Source organism: Centruroides sculpturatus, unplaced genomic scaffold, assembly GCF_000671375.1.
Source record: "Centruroides sculpturatus isolate CEXI.00-Female unplaced genomic scaffold, Cexi_2.0 scaffold390, whole genome shotgun sequence".
In the NCBI taxonomy this organism is placed as follows: Eukaryota; Metazoa; Arthropoda; class Arachnida; order Scorpiones; family Buthidae; genus Centruroides; species Centruroides sculpturatus.
The window spans coordinates 65,395-84,901 of NW_019384599.1; the positions used below are offsets into that span (position 1 = coordinate 65,395).

The window sequence follows — 19,507 nt, forward strand, 5'->3', positions numbered from 1 at the left end:
TTTTAAATAGGGGTTTTTGGTAATTTATGGGTATTTTTGAGGTAGTTTAGGGGTTTTAAATAGGGGTTTTTGGTAATTTATGAGTATTTTTGAGGTAGTTTAGTAGTTTTAAATAGGGATTTTTGGTAATTTATGGGTATTAGGGATAGTAGTTTAGGGATTTTAAACAGAGATTTTGAATATTTTTGAGGTAGTTTTAAGTACTTTAGAGAGGTTTAAATAGAGATGAGCAATTTACGGATATTTTTGAATAGTTTAGGGATTAAATATGGATATTTTTGAGTTAATTTTAGACAGTTAGGTATTGTAATACAGCCAAACCTCCGAACAACGGCCACCGACGAAAACATTAAAAAATGGTCGTTTTTGGAGGTTACTTTGTACGCATTTCTTCTGAAAAAAGAAAAATTGACCTCCGTTTAGGGGCGTCCGTCATTGGAAGTTCGACTGTACTGACAAGGAACTTGTCAATTGAAAGTAAATATAAATTTATCTCCTTCAACCCACGTAAGTAATCATCATAAAAGATCATCCGAATAATTAATACATAAACAAACAATCAAGAATAGCAATGAAGTAAGTAAATTAGGAAACAATTATCCTGTCCAATTTTTTAAAACGATAACAATTGCAGACAATTAGATAACAAGAAAACATGTGTTTGTATTTAATTAAATGCTCTTTTGTAAAAGTTATGACAATATTTCACAATAGCATATCCTTTGTGTAATCGCCTGTTAAGTACCACTCCTTGATGATAAACAATTCCTAGAACACCTTAAAAAAACATTTATTTCCTACTCTTTTCATAGTGTTTTTATGAATTTAATTATTACGCTTCATCACAATTAATACCCCTTAATTGTGTTTCGTGTAGGAAGTGTATTTTTTGAGGTAATTTTAGACCTTTTGGGAGGTATTAAACTATAGATTTCGAGTGTTTTGAGGCTCTAATTCACAGATAACCTGCAGTTTAATGAGTCTATAGCAAATATTCTTATAGAATAATTAAAAAAATAAACTTAATTCTCAGAAGAATATTCTGATCGATAAGCTGTTGTTACTGCTTCGATATGTTCTGGTAACCAGCGACTATATTGAAACAATACACGTAACAATTAAAAAAAAAAAGGGGGCCACGAATATAGTTTTTGTCATTGGAAATTCAACTTTTTATCGCATGGCATATCGGAAAATCGCTTATCTTCTTCAACGACGTCTTTATAAACATCGATCTTCATCGATCATTATTCATCACATGTAACTTCATCTGTCGTCAGTTTAACTCCTTTTTTAAACTCTTTATTATTGTTTTTAATTTAAATCTTCATCGATTTAACCTTCATTTACATTAAAAGAATAGGAAAAAAAAATAATAATATTGTGAAACGGTTTTCGTTTCCCTTGAAGATATATAAATAAGAATAATTGGCCATTTTGTTACTCTTCCATTAAATTCATTTTGGGGCTTTGTACAATGAGTTTCCAAGGTTAAAACACCCTCCTATTCATTGTTACTACTGGAAAATCTTTCTAGGAAAGCTAACTATTAATTAAAATGGAGGAGAAACAGAAAAAAAAAAAATACTTTTCTATGCAGTTATATTTACTGCCATTCCTGGCATATCTATTGTGTTTCTTACCATAAAATGTTTCATAAATCATGTTTCATGCGAAGAACTTATATAATTATATTAAAATTAGCCAATGATATTGTGTAATATTTATAGAATAATCGATTTTAAGGAACGTCAGTGCTTGTCTGACTTAAATTTATTAAAGTAAATCACAGATTTTTTAGAATTTGGAAGGATTCCAGATATGTTTACACGTTTTCTTAGATGGCTTCGGGAGATATTCTTCACTTATAATTACTTATACGTCTTCATAAATATTTTATATATCGATTTTTATGAGATTTGTCCTTCTAAATATTGATCTTTCTAGCAAACAAGAGCATATATATAAGTTCCTGTTNATAAGTTTAGCTAACCATTTGGGTTTTGATTAAGTCTAAATCATATGATTATTTTTCAGGCTATACAATCCAGATTATTAATCTGGAGTGTTGCAGACTGCAGTAGTGCATATTCATTGTCATGGAAGTTAAGTGTATTCTACGGCACAGTGTGGAAGATACTGAGAAAGTTGCTGTAAAAAACAGTAAGATACAACCAGCAATTACTTGCTATTGAGAAGAAATTGACTTTTGCATTGATCTTTCTAGCAAACAAGAGCATATATATAAGTTCCTGTTTGCTTGTTTTTTTTTTTTTTTTGATTTATTAGATAAATTTTTCTTATATTTTTTTGCTCAAATAATTTTATAAACAAGTTGAATTTCAAAGATTAAAAATGAAAAGTTACAGCCAAAACATGTTTCCTGTTTCCAAGAATTTTTGTTATCTATCCAAATAAATATTAACATTTATATATAATTAATATATGAATATTATGCAAGACAATTTCAATATCGCGCACAAAATTAATAAGCAAATTACCAACTTTAACATCTTCAATTCTTATTAAGAGAACAGGATGATGATATATGAGATACAATAAATCAAATGACTTTTTGAATTTCATAACGAAATCCAAATTACAGGCACTTTTCAAAGTAACTTTTTGGAACTGTATAATTGGTGTTATACACCTTTTTCATTCTTCTGTTGAATCTTTATATGCAGAAAACAAAGCTCATACAATGGTCTANGGGATTTTTGGTAATTTATGGGTATTAGGGATAGTAGTTTAGGGATTTTAAACAGAGATTTTGAATATTTTTGAGGTAGTTTTAAGTACTTTAGAGAGGTTTAAATAGAGATGAGCAATTTACGAATATTTTTGAATAGTTTAGGGATTAAATATGGATATTTTTGAGTTAATTTTAGACAGTTAGGTATTGTAATACAGCCAAACCTCCGAACAACGGCCACCGACGAAAACATTAAAAAATGGTCGTTTTTGGAGGTTACTTTGTACGCATTTCTTCTGAAAAAAGAAAAATTGACCTCCGTTTAGGGGCGTCCGTCATTGGAAGTTCGACTGTACTGACAAGGAACTTGTCAATTGAAAGTAAATATAAATTTATCTCCTTCAACCCACGTAAGTAATCATCATAAAAGATCATCCGAATAATTAATACATAAACAAACAATCAAGAATAGCAATGAAGTAAGTAAATTAGGAAACAATTATCCTGTCCAATTTTTTAAAACGATAACAATTGCAGACAATTAGATAACAAGAAAACATGTGTTTGTATTTAATTAAATGCTCTTTTGTAAAAGTTATGACAATATTTCACAATAGCGTATCCTTTGTGTAATCGCCTGTTAAGTACCACTCCTTGATGATAAACAATTCCTAGAACACCTTAAAAAAAAACATTTATTTCCTACTCTTTTCATAGTGTTTTTATGAATTTAATTATTACGCTTCATCACAATTAATACCCCTTAATTGTGTTTCGTGTAGGAAGTGTATTTTTTGAGGTAATTTTAGACCTTTTGGGAGGTATTAAACTATAGATTTCGAGTGTTTTGAGGCTCTAATTCGCAGATAAGCTGCAGTTTAATGAGTCTATAGCTTAGGTCCTCATATTTTTACACGTATCATTATTTAGTGGACGGAAGGGTCTGTTATGTGTTATAGCTTAGGGCCACGACAGTCCTCCTCTTAAGAGTACTTTACGAATATTTTTCTAGGTAATTTTTAGGTGTTTTGATAGTTTCTAATTAGGGATTTCACATTTTTATGGATCGTTTTTGAGGTAGGTTTAAATATTTAAAACTTTTCATGTACAGATTTCGAAACCTTTATGGGTATTTTGGGGTTTTCAATTAGGGATTTCTAGTATTTTACGGACATTTTTTTCAGGTAGTTTTACGTATCTTAGAGAGATTTTCAAGATTTTCGATGGTGTTTTCTGTTTTTTATTTATATTTTATAGTCATTTCAGGAAAGAATTTTTAGATTTTAATGAAAACATCTAAATAGAAATTTTGCGTGTTTTATGAACTTTTAAAGGATATTTTTAGAAAAATTTTTGATATTTTTGAATAAACATTAAATCAGAAAATTCGGAAAAAATATTTCAAAGTTCCAAATGTTGTTATACATACGAAGGGTGATCCAAAAATCAGTTAACCGCGCGACTCGCTGAATAAGAAATATATTTATTATCTAGTCTTAATAGCAGTTAACCGACTTTTGGACCACCCTGTTAAAGATCCGTTAGAAATCTTACAGAATTCATATATATATATATATATATATATATTTTTTAAATCACTCAAAAGTTGAAGAGTTTAGCAATTAATTCTCAACGGAATTTTGGTGCACGTTGCAAAATTTTAATTATTCTTCTTCTTCGAAATAAAATACAGTGCTTTGTTGTAATTTAAGCACGCTATCAACACGTGCACAACTCGATTACAAGCATTAAAAATAAAAATAAAAATCCCGCTTTTAACGATCGTTTCCTGCAATCGCTGAAGTATATAATCCCACGAAACAAAATTTCGGGAGAATTTAAGGAAGAAACACTTGCGATTTTATTTTTTATTTTTTAAAAATATACACACTTTCTTTGATATTTTAAAATAAAATTTTAAAAAATAAATAAATAAATAAAACAATAAAAATTAATAAAACAAATGACCATTGGAATTTTGACATATCATATGATTAACAAATTCATGTTTAACAAGAAATTATTATATCTATTACAAAAACATTAATATGTTTACTTTTTAAAGTATTATATTAATCCTTATTTCAAGATCATAAAAACAACCACACACAACACTGATATCATCAACAACATACTCAACAAACCAACAAGTGGTGTGATAAAATCATAAAATTTGAAACAAGCTAGTATAGTTATATAATAATTTGTTAAACAACTACTGTGTCAAAATAGCTGGCTATTAATCTTCCATTATCAATTTTATAACAGAGTATTGATTTGGTGTCTGGGAGATTCATTATTATTATGGGATCAAAAATTTAAAAATAATTTAAACAATTATTTGTTTGTAGAAATATTTCTTAAGAATTTTTATATAAAATCTTGTAAATGAAATCTCTAGAAAATTCATATTTGTTTTCAAAATTCAAAAGAATTAACTAAATATGTTAATTACATATACATCAACCAAACTTGATTATTAATGGTCAAATGAACTGCCAGATTATTAATTGGGCTATAACAAGGCTAATTTAATAGTTAGATGTAAAGCAGTTTGACTGTAAGTAAGTGGTTAAACTGCCATCTAATTATGGCAGTCTAACCACTCTGGAAAAAAAGATCAGCCCATTGTGGGACTCAAATCCTTAACTCCTGCTTAGCATGCAGATGCATTGCCAATTATGCTAACTGAACCCTCCCTGATCTTCACTATCAGAGTAATTAACTGAGATTACTCTTGTTGTAGCCAGTAATTACTAAACCAATTAATTAATTAATTAATTAGTTTAGTAATTTAATTGTTCTGGAAGCAATGATTGTAGGTCTGATTAGTGGAACTAACTGACAATGCATCTGCATGGTAAGCAGGGATTGATGATCTGAGTCCCACCCAGGCCAATCTTTTCTTCCAGAATGTTCTAATTTTAAATTAAAAATTAATTTATTTCTAATTATTAAATTTATCATTACACGACAAACTAATCATCTAAATACAGCTGGATTGTTTTATATGTAATCATTAAATTAGCCTTGTAATAGCCTGATTAATAATCTGGCAGTTTGATTGAAATTATATTCATTACATGAAAACAAATTTAATACTGATTTTCAATTTTTATTAGTTTTGCAAATATTATAAACACAATTAACATTTTTAGATATATAAAACTGTCACAATATATGCACATCTATATTTAGTCACAAGATTTGTGAGTGTATTTAAAAATATGCTTTCAATAAAACATTAAAATGTCACAACACTATCAAAATCTTGTCAAAAATCTTTAACTTCTAGTATTGTTAGCATATATAATTTTTGTCCTACTATTAAATTAGTAATAAAACAGAACAGAAATAATAAAAATAATTTTATAGTTAAAACATCTATTCTGTATATATCATAAAAAATTAAGACAATAATAATTTATGGTGGTATCTAATAAATTCTCATCAAATAAAAATATTGCATGAAGTTTGTTAATATGATTCACGTTAATATTAATTAAACATATTGTAAAGTACTTGTATATATCATTATAAAAAAAAATAATTTAGTAGAAAACTATCTGCCTTTCTGTAACAAGACATTATAGATTAAATCAAAGATTGTGTCATTTGTCAGATGTCATGTCAATAACTGAAGGTTAATTGAGTCAATATGTTGTGAAATAATCTTAATGGCTCTGAAATAAATGAAACTTTCTGTGGCTAAAACTATTCTATAGATAGCAATATATGATAAACAACATAGGTATTTGGTTTAAAGGAAATTTAAAATATTGTATATGTGTATGTATACGTAAATAACCACAAAAATTAACTTTTTTCCTCTTTTTCTCAAATATAAGGAAATGCAATACAATAATAAAGTAATTTGAAAGCTTTGATTTAAATCCTTTTTAAACTGCATAATTAGGTTGCAATTTGAAAAAATTGCACACCTATAAATTCCTACTGTCTATCCATCTGTCTTGTCTTTCCTTAATCTCAGGAATGGAGTTAGATAGATAAAGACAAAACAGATATGGAAACCTTAGGGGCAGGAGGCCCTGATTAACTATATATGAACTTTTGATGCAAACCGGAAGTCATGTTATTTCAGTTCAAAAATTTTCCCTGAAAGGTGTTAGATATATGATCGACACAATTTGATTGTTAAAGGAAAAGTATAGTGTACAGGGACAAGCCACTACTAATTTAACCTATTCAATGTTGAAATTCTTCTCTGTTGCCTGTGACGCAATGTTGAATTTTTGTCGATGTTATGCCTAACAATTTTTTTTTTTTAAATAATAATTGTGTTTACTGTGTCATTAAAAATTTTTTTATGTTGCACAAAGAAAATAAATATATTGAAAAATATAAAAACAAAAAAGTTATATTTTAAAAGTTCGTTTTAATATAAAAATTGTGATACATAGCGACATCTAGTATCAAAAACGTTCCAATGCAGACACAAAAATACTCGGGATCGCCCACACAGGTCAATGAGGTCAATACAAAAATTTTTAAATTAAAACTCCAAAACCTTTAAACGTCCAGTAGTAATCAATTTAATAATAAACAAACGTTTTCGACTGTACTCTCGGTCTTCATCAGACTTAAAATCCGTTAGATTCAAACCTGTGCAAACATAGAACAATGTTTATGAAATTTTTCGAAGTTAATTTTGAAAATTAACTTCGAAAAATGGAACCGCACAAACTGATTTTAAAGACTACAGTTATGCATGCGCATTGCCATGGCGATGGAATGGCATACGTAATACATACAATTATATAAATATATATAAATAAATACACCAAATGGGGATGTTGTCTTTAATTGGTGGAGTGGGCGTTGCCCGTTACCTCATAGCAGTATTTCCAAGCGTGGAATACATTGACCGCATCATTAGCGTTAATGCAATTGGTGTGTAACCCGGCTTTGTAAATTTCCAATGCCTCCAGATTTTGTAGGTGTTCCACTCAATGAGAAAGTTTGATCAGTTTGGCCTCATGTAGGTCAGCTCTTATGCCGGGATCAGTGGCATACGTTGATAGGGCGGTGGTGTGCCTTTTATTAACGATGTCGTATTTGTGTTCATGCAATCTTTTATTCAAAGAGCATTTTGTGGACCCAATGTAAACTAATTCCCTTTGAAACCTGTTGTCCCATAGAGGGACCATGTAAACCCCCGGTGCTTGCTTCTTATTGATTTTGTCTTTGCCACCGCAGAGTAGCCCATATACAGTGCTAGGCCTCTTGTATGCAATCCTAGTGTTAGTATGGGCGGCAATCTCCCTGTAAACTGAGTTGAGGTGATGATTGTACTCAACTACCGCACGNTAAACTATAGATTTCGAGTGTTTTGAGGCTCTAATTCACAGATAAGCTGCAGTTTAATGAGTCTATAGCTTAGGTCCTCATATTTTTACACGTATCATTATTTAGTGGACGGAAGGGTCTGTTATGTGTTATAGCTTAGGGCCACGACAGTCCTCCTCTTAAGAGTACTTTACGAATATTTTTCTAGGTAATTTTTAGGTGTCGTCAGTTTAACTCCTTTTTTAAACTCTTTATTATTGTTTTTAATTTAAATCTTCATCGATTTAACCTTCATTTACATTAAAAGAATAGGAAAAAAAAATAATAATAATATTGTGAAACGGTTTTCGTTTCCCTTGAAGATATATAAATAAGAATAATTGGCCATTTTGTTACTCTTCCATTAAATTCATTTTGGGGCTTTGTACAATGAGTTTCCAAGGTTAAAACACCCTCCTATTCATTGTTACTACTGGAAAATCTTTCTAGGAAAGCTAACTATTAATTAAAATGGAGGAGAAACAGAAAAAAAAAAAATACTTTTCTATGCAGTTATATTTACTGCCATTCCTGGCATATCTATTGTGTTTCTTACCATAAAATGTTTCATAAATCATGTTTCATGCGAAGAACTTATATAATTATATTAAAATTAGCCAATGATATTGTGTAATATTTATAGAATAATCGATTTTAAGGAACGTCAGTGCTTGTCTGACTTAAATTTATTAAAGTAAATCACAGATTTTTTAGAATTTGGAAGGATTCCAGATATGTTTACACGTTTTCTTAGATGGCTTCGGGAGATATTCTTCACTTATAATTACTTATACGTCTTCATAAATATTTTATATATCGATTTTTATGAGATTTGTCCTTCTAAATATTGATCTTTCTAGCAAACAAGAGCATATATATAAGTTCCTGTTTGCTTGTTTTTTTTTTTTGATTTATTAGATAAATTTTTCTTATATTTTTTCGAATTCTAAGGGGGTGTAAGGGGGTGACTTATATATTTGATTAATTTATTGTTTTGTGCATTAAAAAATTGAATTTTTACAATTAAAATCTTTTATATCTCGAAGAAAACATTTATTTTAAACACGTTTAAGTGATTTAATTGTAAAGTTTAATGTATGAAATACGGTTACAAGTAGTATAACCTGTTATTTTATCGTGTTTTTTATGCTAATTTTTTTTTAAAAACAAGTCATAATTAGTCTTTTTTATATCGTAATTGTGCAGTCTAATTTACAAATATTATAATTTTTTTACATAAATTTTCATGAAAACTTACGCCATTATCATCCATCAGTTTAAGCTCTGTGATGATAAAGTTTGTTATCTGAAATACTGTTAAATGGCTTCGTATCGTAGAAACGATCGATTTTTCATGAAATTCGGAAAATGTTTAATCATATTTCATGGAAAATTAACCGGAATTTTATCATTTTTGAAGAGTAATCAAGATTTGGATGTTAGATTATAAAGGACTTGTCAATTAATAGTAGTTGAAGTTGTAAACTGAGATAGTTTCAGGTACTTTAAGGGGTTTTAAATAGGGGTTTTTGGTAATTTATGAGTATTTTTGAGGTAGTNTATATATGTAGATGTTTAAAGAAAAAGAAAACCATGTTTAAAACCCATAAAAATATAATTTTAAACAAAGAACAAATCCTATATAAAAAAGCATTTATCTCTGTAATTTGGTTTGTTTGGTGCTTTCATATTTTGATCCAAGTTAGTGAATTTTTTTTTTGTTTTTTTTTCTTTACGCTTTGCTCATTTTTTACGAGTGGAATATTTTTTAATGTAGCATTTAAGGAATTTTTCATATTTTGAGAGATGTGCTCAAGTTTGTAAGCGTTCAAGCTATTTCTTCCAATAAAATATTCATAAGGACTTTTCTGTGTTTTTTATCATGCGTAAATGCCGCACGCTCAAGAAAAACCTTAGTGAAATTTGGAAGTGGTCGATGTGGTTCTCTCCATTTAGTCTTGGAATTAAAACGAGATGATCCTGTCGAGAATGTTCAATGAAAAATTGCCATCAGGTGGAATATGCCGCATGTAATCATGTAAATAAGTTAATTAACAATTCTAACTACAGAAAAAAAAAAAGATCTGAAGTTGATGTAGCCAATTCTACTTCATTCGAAACTCGAATGAGTAACTTTAATTAGGCATAAATACAAAAAAAAATGTATATATTATCTCCTCCTCTTGAACTTTCTGTTAGCATCGAACAAGTACCAATCGATCAAAACCAGTACATGGACGTAACTGCTTAGTTTTTAACGTGACGTAAAAACTCAAGCTCAGTTTTAGCTGTGCTTTAACTTATTATTACCACGCCCTGTTACTCCTACATGTTTTGAATTGTTTAAATAATTTTATTCTTAAATATGGTTACTAGATACGAATAAGCCACACCTCGGTTAGAATTTTGAGTCGGACTTTTCGTAACGGATTACGACACTTCTTCTGTGTATATAATTTAATATGATGATTAATAAATTTAAATATAACACTTTAAAGAACAGTTCGTTCAACTCTGTTTTTTTAAAAATGCAATTGAAAATTTATGACGATTTAATTTTATAAGAGACGACGAAATTATGACTATAAAACACTTTATAGCTTTGGAATTATCATCATCATGCAACCTAAATTTAGATTCGACTCATCTTAACAATTACAAAAGTTAATTTCCCACAAAGACAAACCATAATCTCTCGATTTTATGTCAGACAGAAGTTATTTATAGGTACGTTGCATAAATTACAAAGAGTTAATATTTTATAAGTAATATTTTATACTAATTTTATGTTCTTTATAATCTCTAAATTTACTTTATGGATAAATTATTGAGTGAGAAAGAATATAATGGAATTAACAAGCGACAGGGAGGATAATTTGACCGTGAAGCAGAAGGTGTCTGATTATTATTAAACAGGCAACATGTTATCTCGACATATCAAATGTTTGAGTGCACAAAAACTAGAACTGATTTACAATTCCTTCTTTGATTGATTATTACTATAAGAGATTCATTTAACAATGTATTTTTTCTTGTTTTACACAAGGGCAGAGACAAGCTGAATTATTGTTATTAATAATAGTTTTTCACATGCATGAATATAAAACTATACTTTAAAAATAGATTTTTAAATAATTTAACATAAATAAAAGATTATTAAGAAAATTATATATAAAAATACTTTCTTATAAAAACTGAAAAAGCATCTAGAAGCAATACTGAGATCATTTTTCTATAATGTTTCAACAAAAAATGCACAGAAAATTAAGGAAAGTTGTTAAAGGAAAAAATCTCATAATAATAAAAAAATTATATATCACAGCTCTTAAAACTACTAATTTATGTATTAATTTATTTTTATAAACACTAATTATGAGATAAAATAAATCAAATCTTCTATTGCTAAATAGAAATAATGAAAAAGAAATTTTTATTAATATAAAAACAAATTTTATACACAAAAATAATAATTTTATATTACTGTTTTCTTTATAATGAATAAATTTTAGGATTCTTAGAAACCTATACTTTTTTTATTAATTTAATAATAAAAATACAACATTCAACAACTCTAAACTGTTTTATTTGAAGTAAAATCACCTTTCTTCGCTCTTGGTGATTGTTTATAGCCTGAAAGTGTTTGATTAACACGTTAATTGCTATCCGATGTACCAGTGGTCATACCAATCAGGCCCACAAACAGCCATACGACCGCTGGCGGTCGGAGCCAACTTTATAGATGTGCGCGAGAGGCCACTATTAAAATGTAAAAGAATGTCTTATGAAGCCAGGATAATTTAAACTTGAGTGAAACACTATATTGGTTATAGTGAAGTCAGGTGGTCGTACGCACGGCCCTAACCGGCACGTCGGATGGCGGTCAACGTGCTAAGAAAAAGTTTCTGTTCCAACAATCTTTTTCTTACAGAATTATAGTGTACTAGATATATTTAGAACATTACAATTATTATATTAGAATATNATTAAATCAGAAAATTCGGAAAAAATATTTCAAAGTTCCAAATGTTGTTATACATACGAAGGGTGATCCAAAAATCAGTTAACCGCGCGACTCGCTGAATAAGAAATATATTTATTATCTAGTCTTAATAGCAGTTAACCGACTTTTGGACCACCCTGTTAAAGATCCGTTAGAAATCTTACAGAATTCATATATATATATATATATATATATATTTTTTAAATCACTCAAAAGTTGAAGAGTTTAGCAATTAATTCTCAACGGAATTTTGGTGCACGTTGCAAAATTTTAATTATTCTTCTTCTTCGAAATAAAATACAGTGCTTTGTTGTAATTTAAGCACGCTATCAACACGTGCACAACTCGATTACAAGCATTAAAAATAAAAATAAAAATCCCGCTTTTAACGATCGTTTCCTGCAATCGCTGAAGTATATAATCCCACGAAACAAAATTTCGGGAGAATTTAAGGAAGAAACACTTGCGATTTTATTTTTTATTTTTTAAAAATATACACACTTTCTTTGATATTTTAAAATAAAATTTTAAAAAATAAATAAATAAAAAAAAACACTCGACAAGTATAAAACTATGAACGTTTCCCGTTTCCCATGGGAAAAGGTAGAACAGTTGCAAAATTGAATGCATACGACTTTCAAAAAAGTAAAAAGTAAATTAAAAAAAAAGTAGGGAATGGTATTCAATTTATCATTTACGTTCCTCTTATGTGTTTCTACCTGAGAATTGTACGTTATTTTATTTATTTGGCTTTTAGTACAGTCGACCCACCCTCCTATAACACTGTTGATAATTCCGTTTTATATGAATTCCATGTTGTACGAATCACTTAGATTTTACAAATACGTGAGCCGTTCACAGCCCGGCACACGTATTTGTAAAATCTAAGTGACTCGTACAACATGGAATTCATATAAAACGGAATTATCAACAGTGTTATAGGGGGGGTTCGACTGTAGTATTAGCATACGTTATCTCTGAATAACCATTTCAAAATCAGGGAGAAAAAAGGGCCTCCTTCAACAGAGAACCAATCTTTCATAAGAAACTATTTCTTCCCAAAAAAAAGTGTCTGAAGTCTACACTATACACGGGGCTCTGTTGATTTAAATTCGCTATAACGCACCACTGTTTAAAGTTTATTATTACCCCCCCAAAGTAAAGACACTGTAAATAACTGTTATAGCTTAATATTCTTCGATTTAGTGACAATTAGATTGCGCTGTATCGAGATCCGACAGCATACGGCCGACGAGGACGGTGTTTTGTAAAGAAACAATGCCCGAATTTATTTAATTTCGTGAAGAACTATCCGATGAAACTGTTTGTATGAGAATTTGAGTTGAAAATCGCGTGGTATTTTGTGAAAATTCAATTTTAGATATAATCATCATCCGTCTCTCTCCGTATAATGGAATGGGATACGGATGATGTGGAAGGGTTTTTTTTCTTTCGTTATTTTGAAGAGAAACAATTAAGAAAACTCATCCGGAAAATGTCCAGCAAGTTTTTATGTAGTTTCAAATGATAAAAATAGTGTAATTTCACAGTGAAATGTGTAAAACAACAAGAGAAAAGACGAAAAAAAAAAGAATGGTGCATGAAAATCCACTAGGGTCATTCAACTATTAATCGACAAGCATTAATGGTTGAGTGACAAAGAACGGAAGAAAGAATGGATTTTCAAAATGTCTTCAAAGATGAAGAATTACTTCTAAGAATCGCCGTCGACAATTGTTACACATCGATCGTTTCGACATATTTGTATTAAACTGAGAATTTGCTTAACAATTTCTGATGTCTTCCATGCGTTAAGTAAGGAAAAAAAAAAACAAATCATCATGAAACATTTGTTCCTAACCTCGTGTATCTTACACTTCACTAAAGCGTGAGAGTGGAACATAAATGTAAAATTTGGGAAGAAAAAAAGTCCTTTTTTTTATATTGAAAAACTTGTTTCCCTCTTCAATTTATGTTGAGGATGAGGAGGGCTTGTCTTTGAGGAACAAACACTTAAGGATGGATAAATTTGCATATGCTTTGGAGGAATTGAGTTTAAATTAAACTAGAAGGGAGGAAACTAAGTAAAACACGAGTAGGAGGAAAGGGGAAAGGTTTAGATAAAATAGGAGGTTAGAACCATTAATAATTTTAATGGCAAGTGGCAGGAAAAGAACAGTGCAATTCGAGTGGATGAGCTGTTCTATCTCCTTGTTTTTAGTTGTTAATGAAGGAATATTAAGTGAAGGATAAGGAAAGATGAGGAATATTAGGGAAAATTAGAGATATTAAAGGATATTAGATGAATATTAAGGAAAAGATGAACGATTAGAGTACAAGGAGAAAACGGCACACTCGAGTAAAGTTCTGGAACGAGCACGCGAATGTCACGTGTTTTTCTTCTTTTGTCTGGATCTATTTTTAATAACAAAGGCTCAAAAAATTGATATTTTCGTCTTTATTTTGCTGTAGGATCGTCACACCACCCAGTGGTAGAAACAGTGGCATATTCGACAGTACTGACTCCCCTCAAGAAGATACGCCACGCAAAGTAAAGAATTACAGCCAATCCAACATATTCAGCCCCATAACGAATGGTCATACTCCACTGGAACATCGAAAATCGAAGAATTACATGGAATCTCGCATATTCGGAGAAAACAATGGTTACGACACCCCCAAAAGGGAACACGGCAGTAGGACCCCGAGCGCCTGTTCCACCGACAGTTGCAACAGTAGCAAGTACAGTAACACACAGTACAGGCTGTTCGGTCCACCAGAAGGTTCGACCCCACGAAAAACCGTGGACAGAATGAAGTCCAGCATCTTTGAACCGTCCGAACAGAACCACTCTCCATCTCCTCGAAATTATGGTAAGTTGCAGCAGCGTGTGTACAACCCGTACATGCAACAAAAGCGGGTTATTGTATGTAATGAATTCGCGTTAAAAACCGGTGTTTTTATCCGGATGAACGTTAAAAAAAGCGCCTCTGACGCAATTCCGCAACACCCTCGTAGTTACAAAGCGTGTACGCTTCGACACCCCCACAGTAATTTCTAAGAAGAGGAACGGTGACATTGTTAATTCCCATATACAAAAAAAATTACAAAATAAAAAAAAAACGCTATACGCGGGTCATCGTGTAACGCCATTCTTGCAGGGAATAATGGAAGACAAGTCACGATTTTGGGTTGAACTTGGATTTGTGTGTTTTGCTATCCTCGATGATTCTCCATCCAATATGTACTGTACTTAACATTAACGGGTGGTACAAGTTCACGTACAGCGTGCCAGGACTTTTGTATAAGGTTAGACCCTACTTTAGGGTCATCAACCGTCCTTATTTCACCTTATTTTAAGGCAAGAATTTGGTTATTTCGCTCTTAGTGTTCCAGCGCAACCTTGATAACAATGTTTGAACAATATGCAATTACCTCCATTAAAAAAAAATGCAATTTGTGAATTCGAAACTGTTTAATGTTGTTTAAGTGACCCACATTTCCTCCCCCTTCTTTAGATTACAAATACAATAAATTTTAAAGCTAAAAAACAGCAATTGTTAGGAGTTTTAATGGCATTTCTCTTTGATAATTCCGTCACTGACCCCATTTTGTTCCTACAAAATCGATAGAAAACATACAAAATCACAAGGTTAAAACTGTATTTCTTTTTTTTTTTGGATAATTTACGTTATTTTAATTTAAGTTCTTTTTTAAATAAATTGCAGTGAGACGAAACCCGATAACGGGAGACATATAGAAGTAATCGATAATGTCTGGAATTTTAAGTAAGTATATTTTTATAACCGTTTACCTTGGATTATTATTTAAATATAATTAAATTTCTAGAATTTATAACTTGTTAAAATTCCATTTTTTTAAAAGGTCACGAGTTCTCAATTGCCTATATTATTAAACACGTTTTAATATGCCACTTATACAGGGTCAGCGGGGGTTAAAACCGGTGACAGAAGGCAAGATCCTTTCAAAATATAAGATAATTCCCTCAAAAAAAAAAAAAAAAAACAGGAATTTCAACTAATTTACGAGTTTTTAATCACATTACAATTAATTTTATGGCTTTTTAATTAAAATTTATTAAGTTTACACACATTTTACATCAGCTGCAATCCCCTCCTAACTTGTAAGATGCGTGCCACCAGTGTCATTCTTCATGCTAAATTAATGATCTTAACTAATCGGTTTGAAGGGGTGAAGGCGAGGAGAATTCCATAGTAAAGTGCATGACACATGCCAAATTTAGTAGCTTTAGAAGTTGTGTAAGAGTAATAAAAGTCGGCTCTATAATAAGAATTTAATAGAGCATAATCATACATAAATATAGAATTTGGAGGAAAATAAAATGGAAAAATATAAATCTCAGGAATAAACTAATTCTTATTTAGTTTAAATATTTTAATTTAACAGAGTAAATTAGGTTAATCAATTTACATATAAGATGAGATGCAGCTTAGGGCCTGGTGTTTGAGTCTACAGCGTAGGGCCTCATCTTATGAGTCTGTAGCTTAGGACATCACAGTTTTGTGGAGGGAAAAGGGCCTGTTATACGTTACAGCCTTAAGCTTAAGTCACTAGCTACTACATAACATTAAATGCAGGCAGGGATTGACGTAGACCAGCCTTGTATTTAATAGAATATAATTTGAACTTGTGTGTTGAAAGTGAATGTAACTGTTAAATCTTAATTTATCCAAATATTTTTATATATTCAAATTTAAAGTATCCTTCCAAATCTGCCTAGATTCAGAGAGATCCTAGAATTAACTAAGTTTTACTAAACTGTACTGCCAAATTTCTTATTATGAACTAACAAATAAGACAATTTTATCAAAGACTTATAGTGTTTTATTTATAAATTCTATATAAAAATGCAGTTTATAAGCTTAAAATCCAGATTAAGCATTGATAATCTGGCTTAACCCAATGAATTTTATCTTCAAATGATGTCAAGGATGAATCAAATGTTTTTGAAGGGGTCAGACTGTTGTGTGTTAAGAAAAAATATAGTTTACGCACTTAAACTGAGAAGAGTAGGAACTACATTATTCTATTTAATTAAAAATAAGTATATTTGAGAGAGAAAACATCATAGAATGGTCTCCAAATATCTCAAAAATGAAGTTTGTTAAATCACAAAACTTTTGATGATGATGATGAATGGTCAAAAATGGTGATTTTATAAAACTTTCTGTTCAATTGTAACTTAAAATCCAGCAGAAAGTTTTAAAGAACAAAGATTTTTGACCATATTAAACATTCATCATTATATACAAGACTTCTGTAGTCTTTGAACATGATGATGAATGAACACGACGAAGAAATATAACTATGGTTCAAGACTACAGAAGACTTGAATCTTAGTTATATTTATTCAGTTAGGAAGATTACAAGTTTGAATTTTGTTTTTGTGAAGGATTAATGCAAAATCGTGATTTAAAAATATACTGAATTTCAATGAAAACAACTTAAAGCTTTTAATCTTGCATTAAAGTTAATAAAAATATACTTATTAATGCATAAGATGCAGTGTTCGACAAAGAAAAAAATTTATTAAATTAACTTGATATAAAATCTGTATACTGCACAGTTTCCGATTCCCTTCCTTTAATGTACGGTACATAATGTACTTTTGTCAAAACCTCCTCCCCTTTAATTATATGTGTACAATAGTCCATACACCCCAACATTAAAGAAATGACAAAAAATATTTGCAGTTTTATAACTGATAGTTTATTCACGTGACTAGAACAAATTTGTATGCCACTAACACCACTAAAACAAGCCCACATACACAATGCATTGATCCCCTCCCCACCATGATGTACAGTACAATGATACGCAACTCCCTTTCCATTATCTTGTACCCTTAATTAATGTACAGCCCCTTTGTATTTATATAGGTAGGAGATCCCTGCCTTACAGCCACTCACTTTACGATACTGCTTTTACAACCAATATATATCATTACGACTAATGAATGCTCTATATTTTTGTTTCAGTGTAGTATTATGTAGTTCAAACTATTTCCAGGAACACAACATTGATTCATGACATTGACTCTATAGGAAAAATAATGATTCACTTAAGGATGATTTTCCAAGAAGCAATTAGGCCATAAAAGCAGGAATCTATTATACGTATGCACATATACATGCAGTACATTCAGATTCCACCTCCAGTCCGAAATTTTATGCATAGCTTGCTTTACAGCATTGTTTTCACACTTATTATAAGCATAAAGGATGTGTCCCATACAAAACCACATTGAAAATAAGTCAAAATAATATAAAATTGCCCAATATTCTTCCAGAAAAAGTCTCTTATACAACAGATTAACAACACATCGCATAATACAATTATTTTATTTAAACTTGACAAAATTGAAACAGGATCCAAACTGTATTTTAAAACCGCAGATACAAGAAACAATTGTAATAAAAGAAACTAAATTTAACACCTTTGAAAGGCAATACTCTAACATAATTAAAGTTCAGTTCAAGTTATGTTACAAATTCTCTTTTTTTTATGGTAAAATTAACTTTATAAACTAACTAATAATTAAATATTTTAGATTTCAGATGATGTAAGAAGATGATTTTCAACAAAACAAAAACAAAAAATGAAGATAAGTTTAAACTACTCTAAAAAAAAAAAACTATGTTAGTCAATAGGAGGAGGAAAGGAGAACATTTTTTTAATAGCACAGTAATATAGAGAATAGAAGTGATAAATATAAGTGATATATTAAAAACAAACAAAATATTCTATCTTAAATTCAATTTTCAATATATATTTTATAACTGTATCCACAAATATTGTTTGGGATTAAGCTCAATATTTACAGTCTACAATAATATCCTAATAATTAATTATATATGTAGATGTTTAAAGAAAAAGAAAACCATGTTTAAAACCCATAAAAATATAATTTTAAACAAAGAACAAATCCTATATAAAAAAGCATTTATCTCTGTAATTTGGTTTGTTTGGTGCTTTCATATTTTGATCCAAGTTAGTGAATTTTTTTTTTGTTTTTTTTTCTTTACGCTTTGCTCATTTTTTACGAGTGGAATATTTTTTAATGTAGCATTTAAGGAATTTTTCATATTTTGAGAGATGTGCTCAAGTTTGTAAGCGTTCAAGCTATTTCTTCCAATAAAATATTCATAAGGACTTTTCTGTGTTTTTTATCATGCGTAAATGCCGCACGCTCAAGAAAAACCTTAGTGAAATTTGGAAGTGGTCGATGTGGTTCTCTCCATTTAGTCTTGGAATTAAAACGAGATGATCCTGTCGAGAATGTTCAATGAAAAATTGCCATCAGGTGGAATATGCCGCATGTAATCATGTAAATAAGTTAATTAACAATTCTAACTACAGAAAAAAAAAAAGATCTGAAGTTGATGTAGCCAATTCTACTTCATTCGAAACTCGAATGAGTAACT

At 30.0% G+C, this 19,507-nt stretch overlaps 1 protein-coding gene across 4 annotated transcripts in view; it reads left to right on the forward strand.

The window, feature by feature from the left end:
- LOC111624938 (microtubule-associated protein Jupiter-like) overlaps positions 1-19,235 on the forward strand; it is a 26,503-nt gene extending 7,268 nt beyond the window's left edge. For 3 of the 4 annotated variants that reach the window (XM_023367929.1, XM_023367930.1, XM_023367932.1), the window contains 3 exons: positions 14,514-14,914; positions 15,767-15,829; positions 18,634-19,235. In XM_023367929.1, coding sequence (XP_023223697.1) covers positions 14,514-14,914; positions 15,767-15,801 — 436 coding nt within the window. In that variant the 3' untranslated portion in view covers positions 15,802-15,829; positions 18,634-19,235. The remainder of the gene's footprint in view (positions 1-14,513; positions 14,915-15,766; positions 15,830-18,633) is intronic. The other variant, XM_023367931.1, reaches the window with a different exon arrangement.
- The last annotated feature ends 272 nt before the right edge of the window (positions 19,236-19,507 follow it).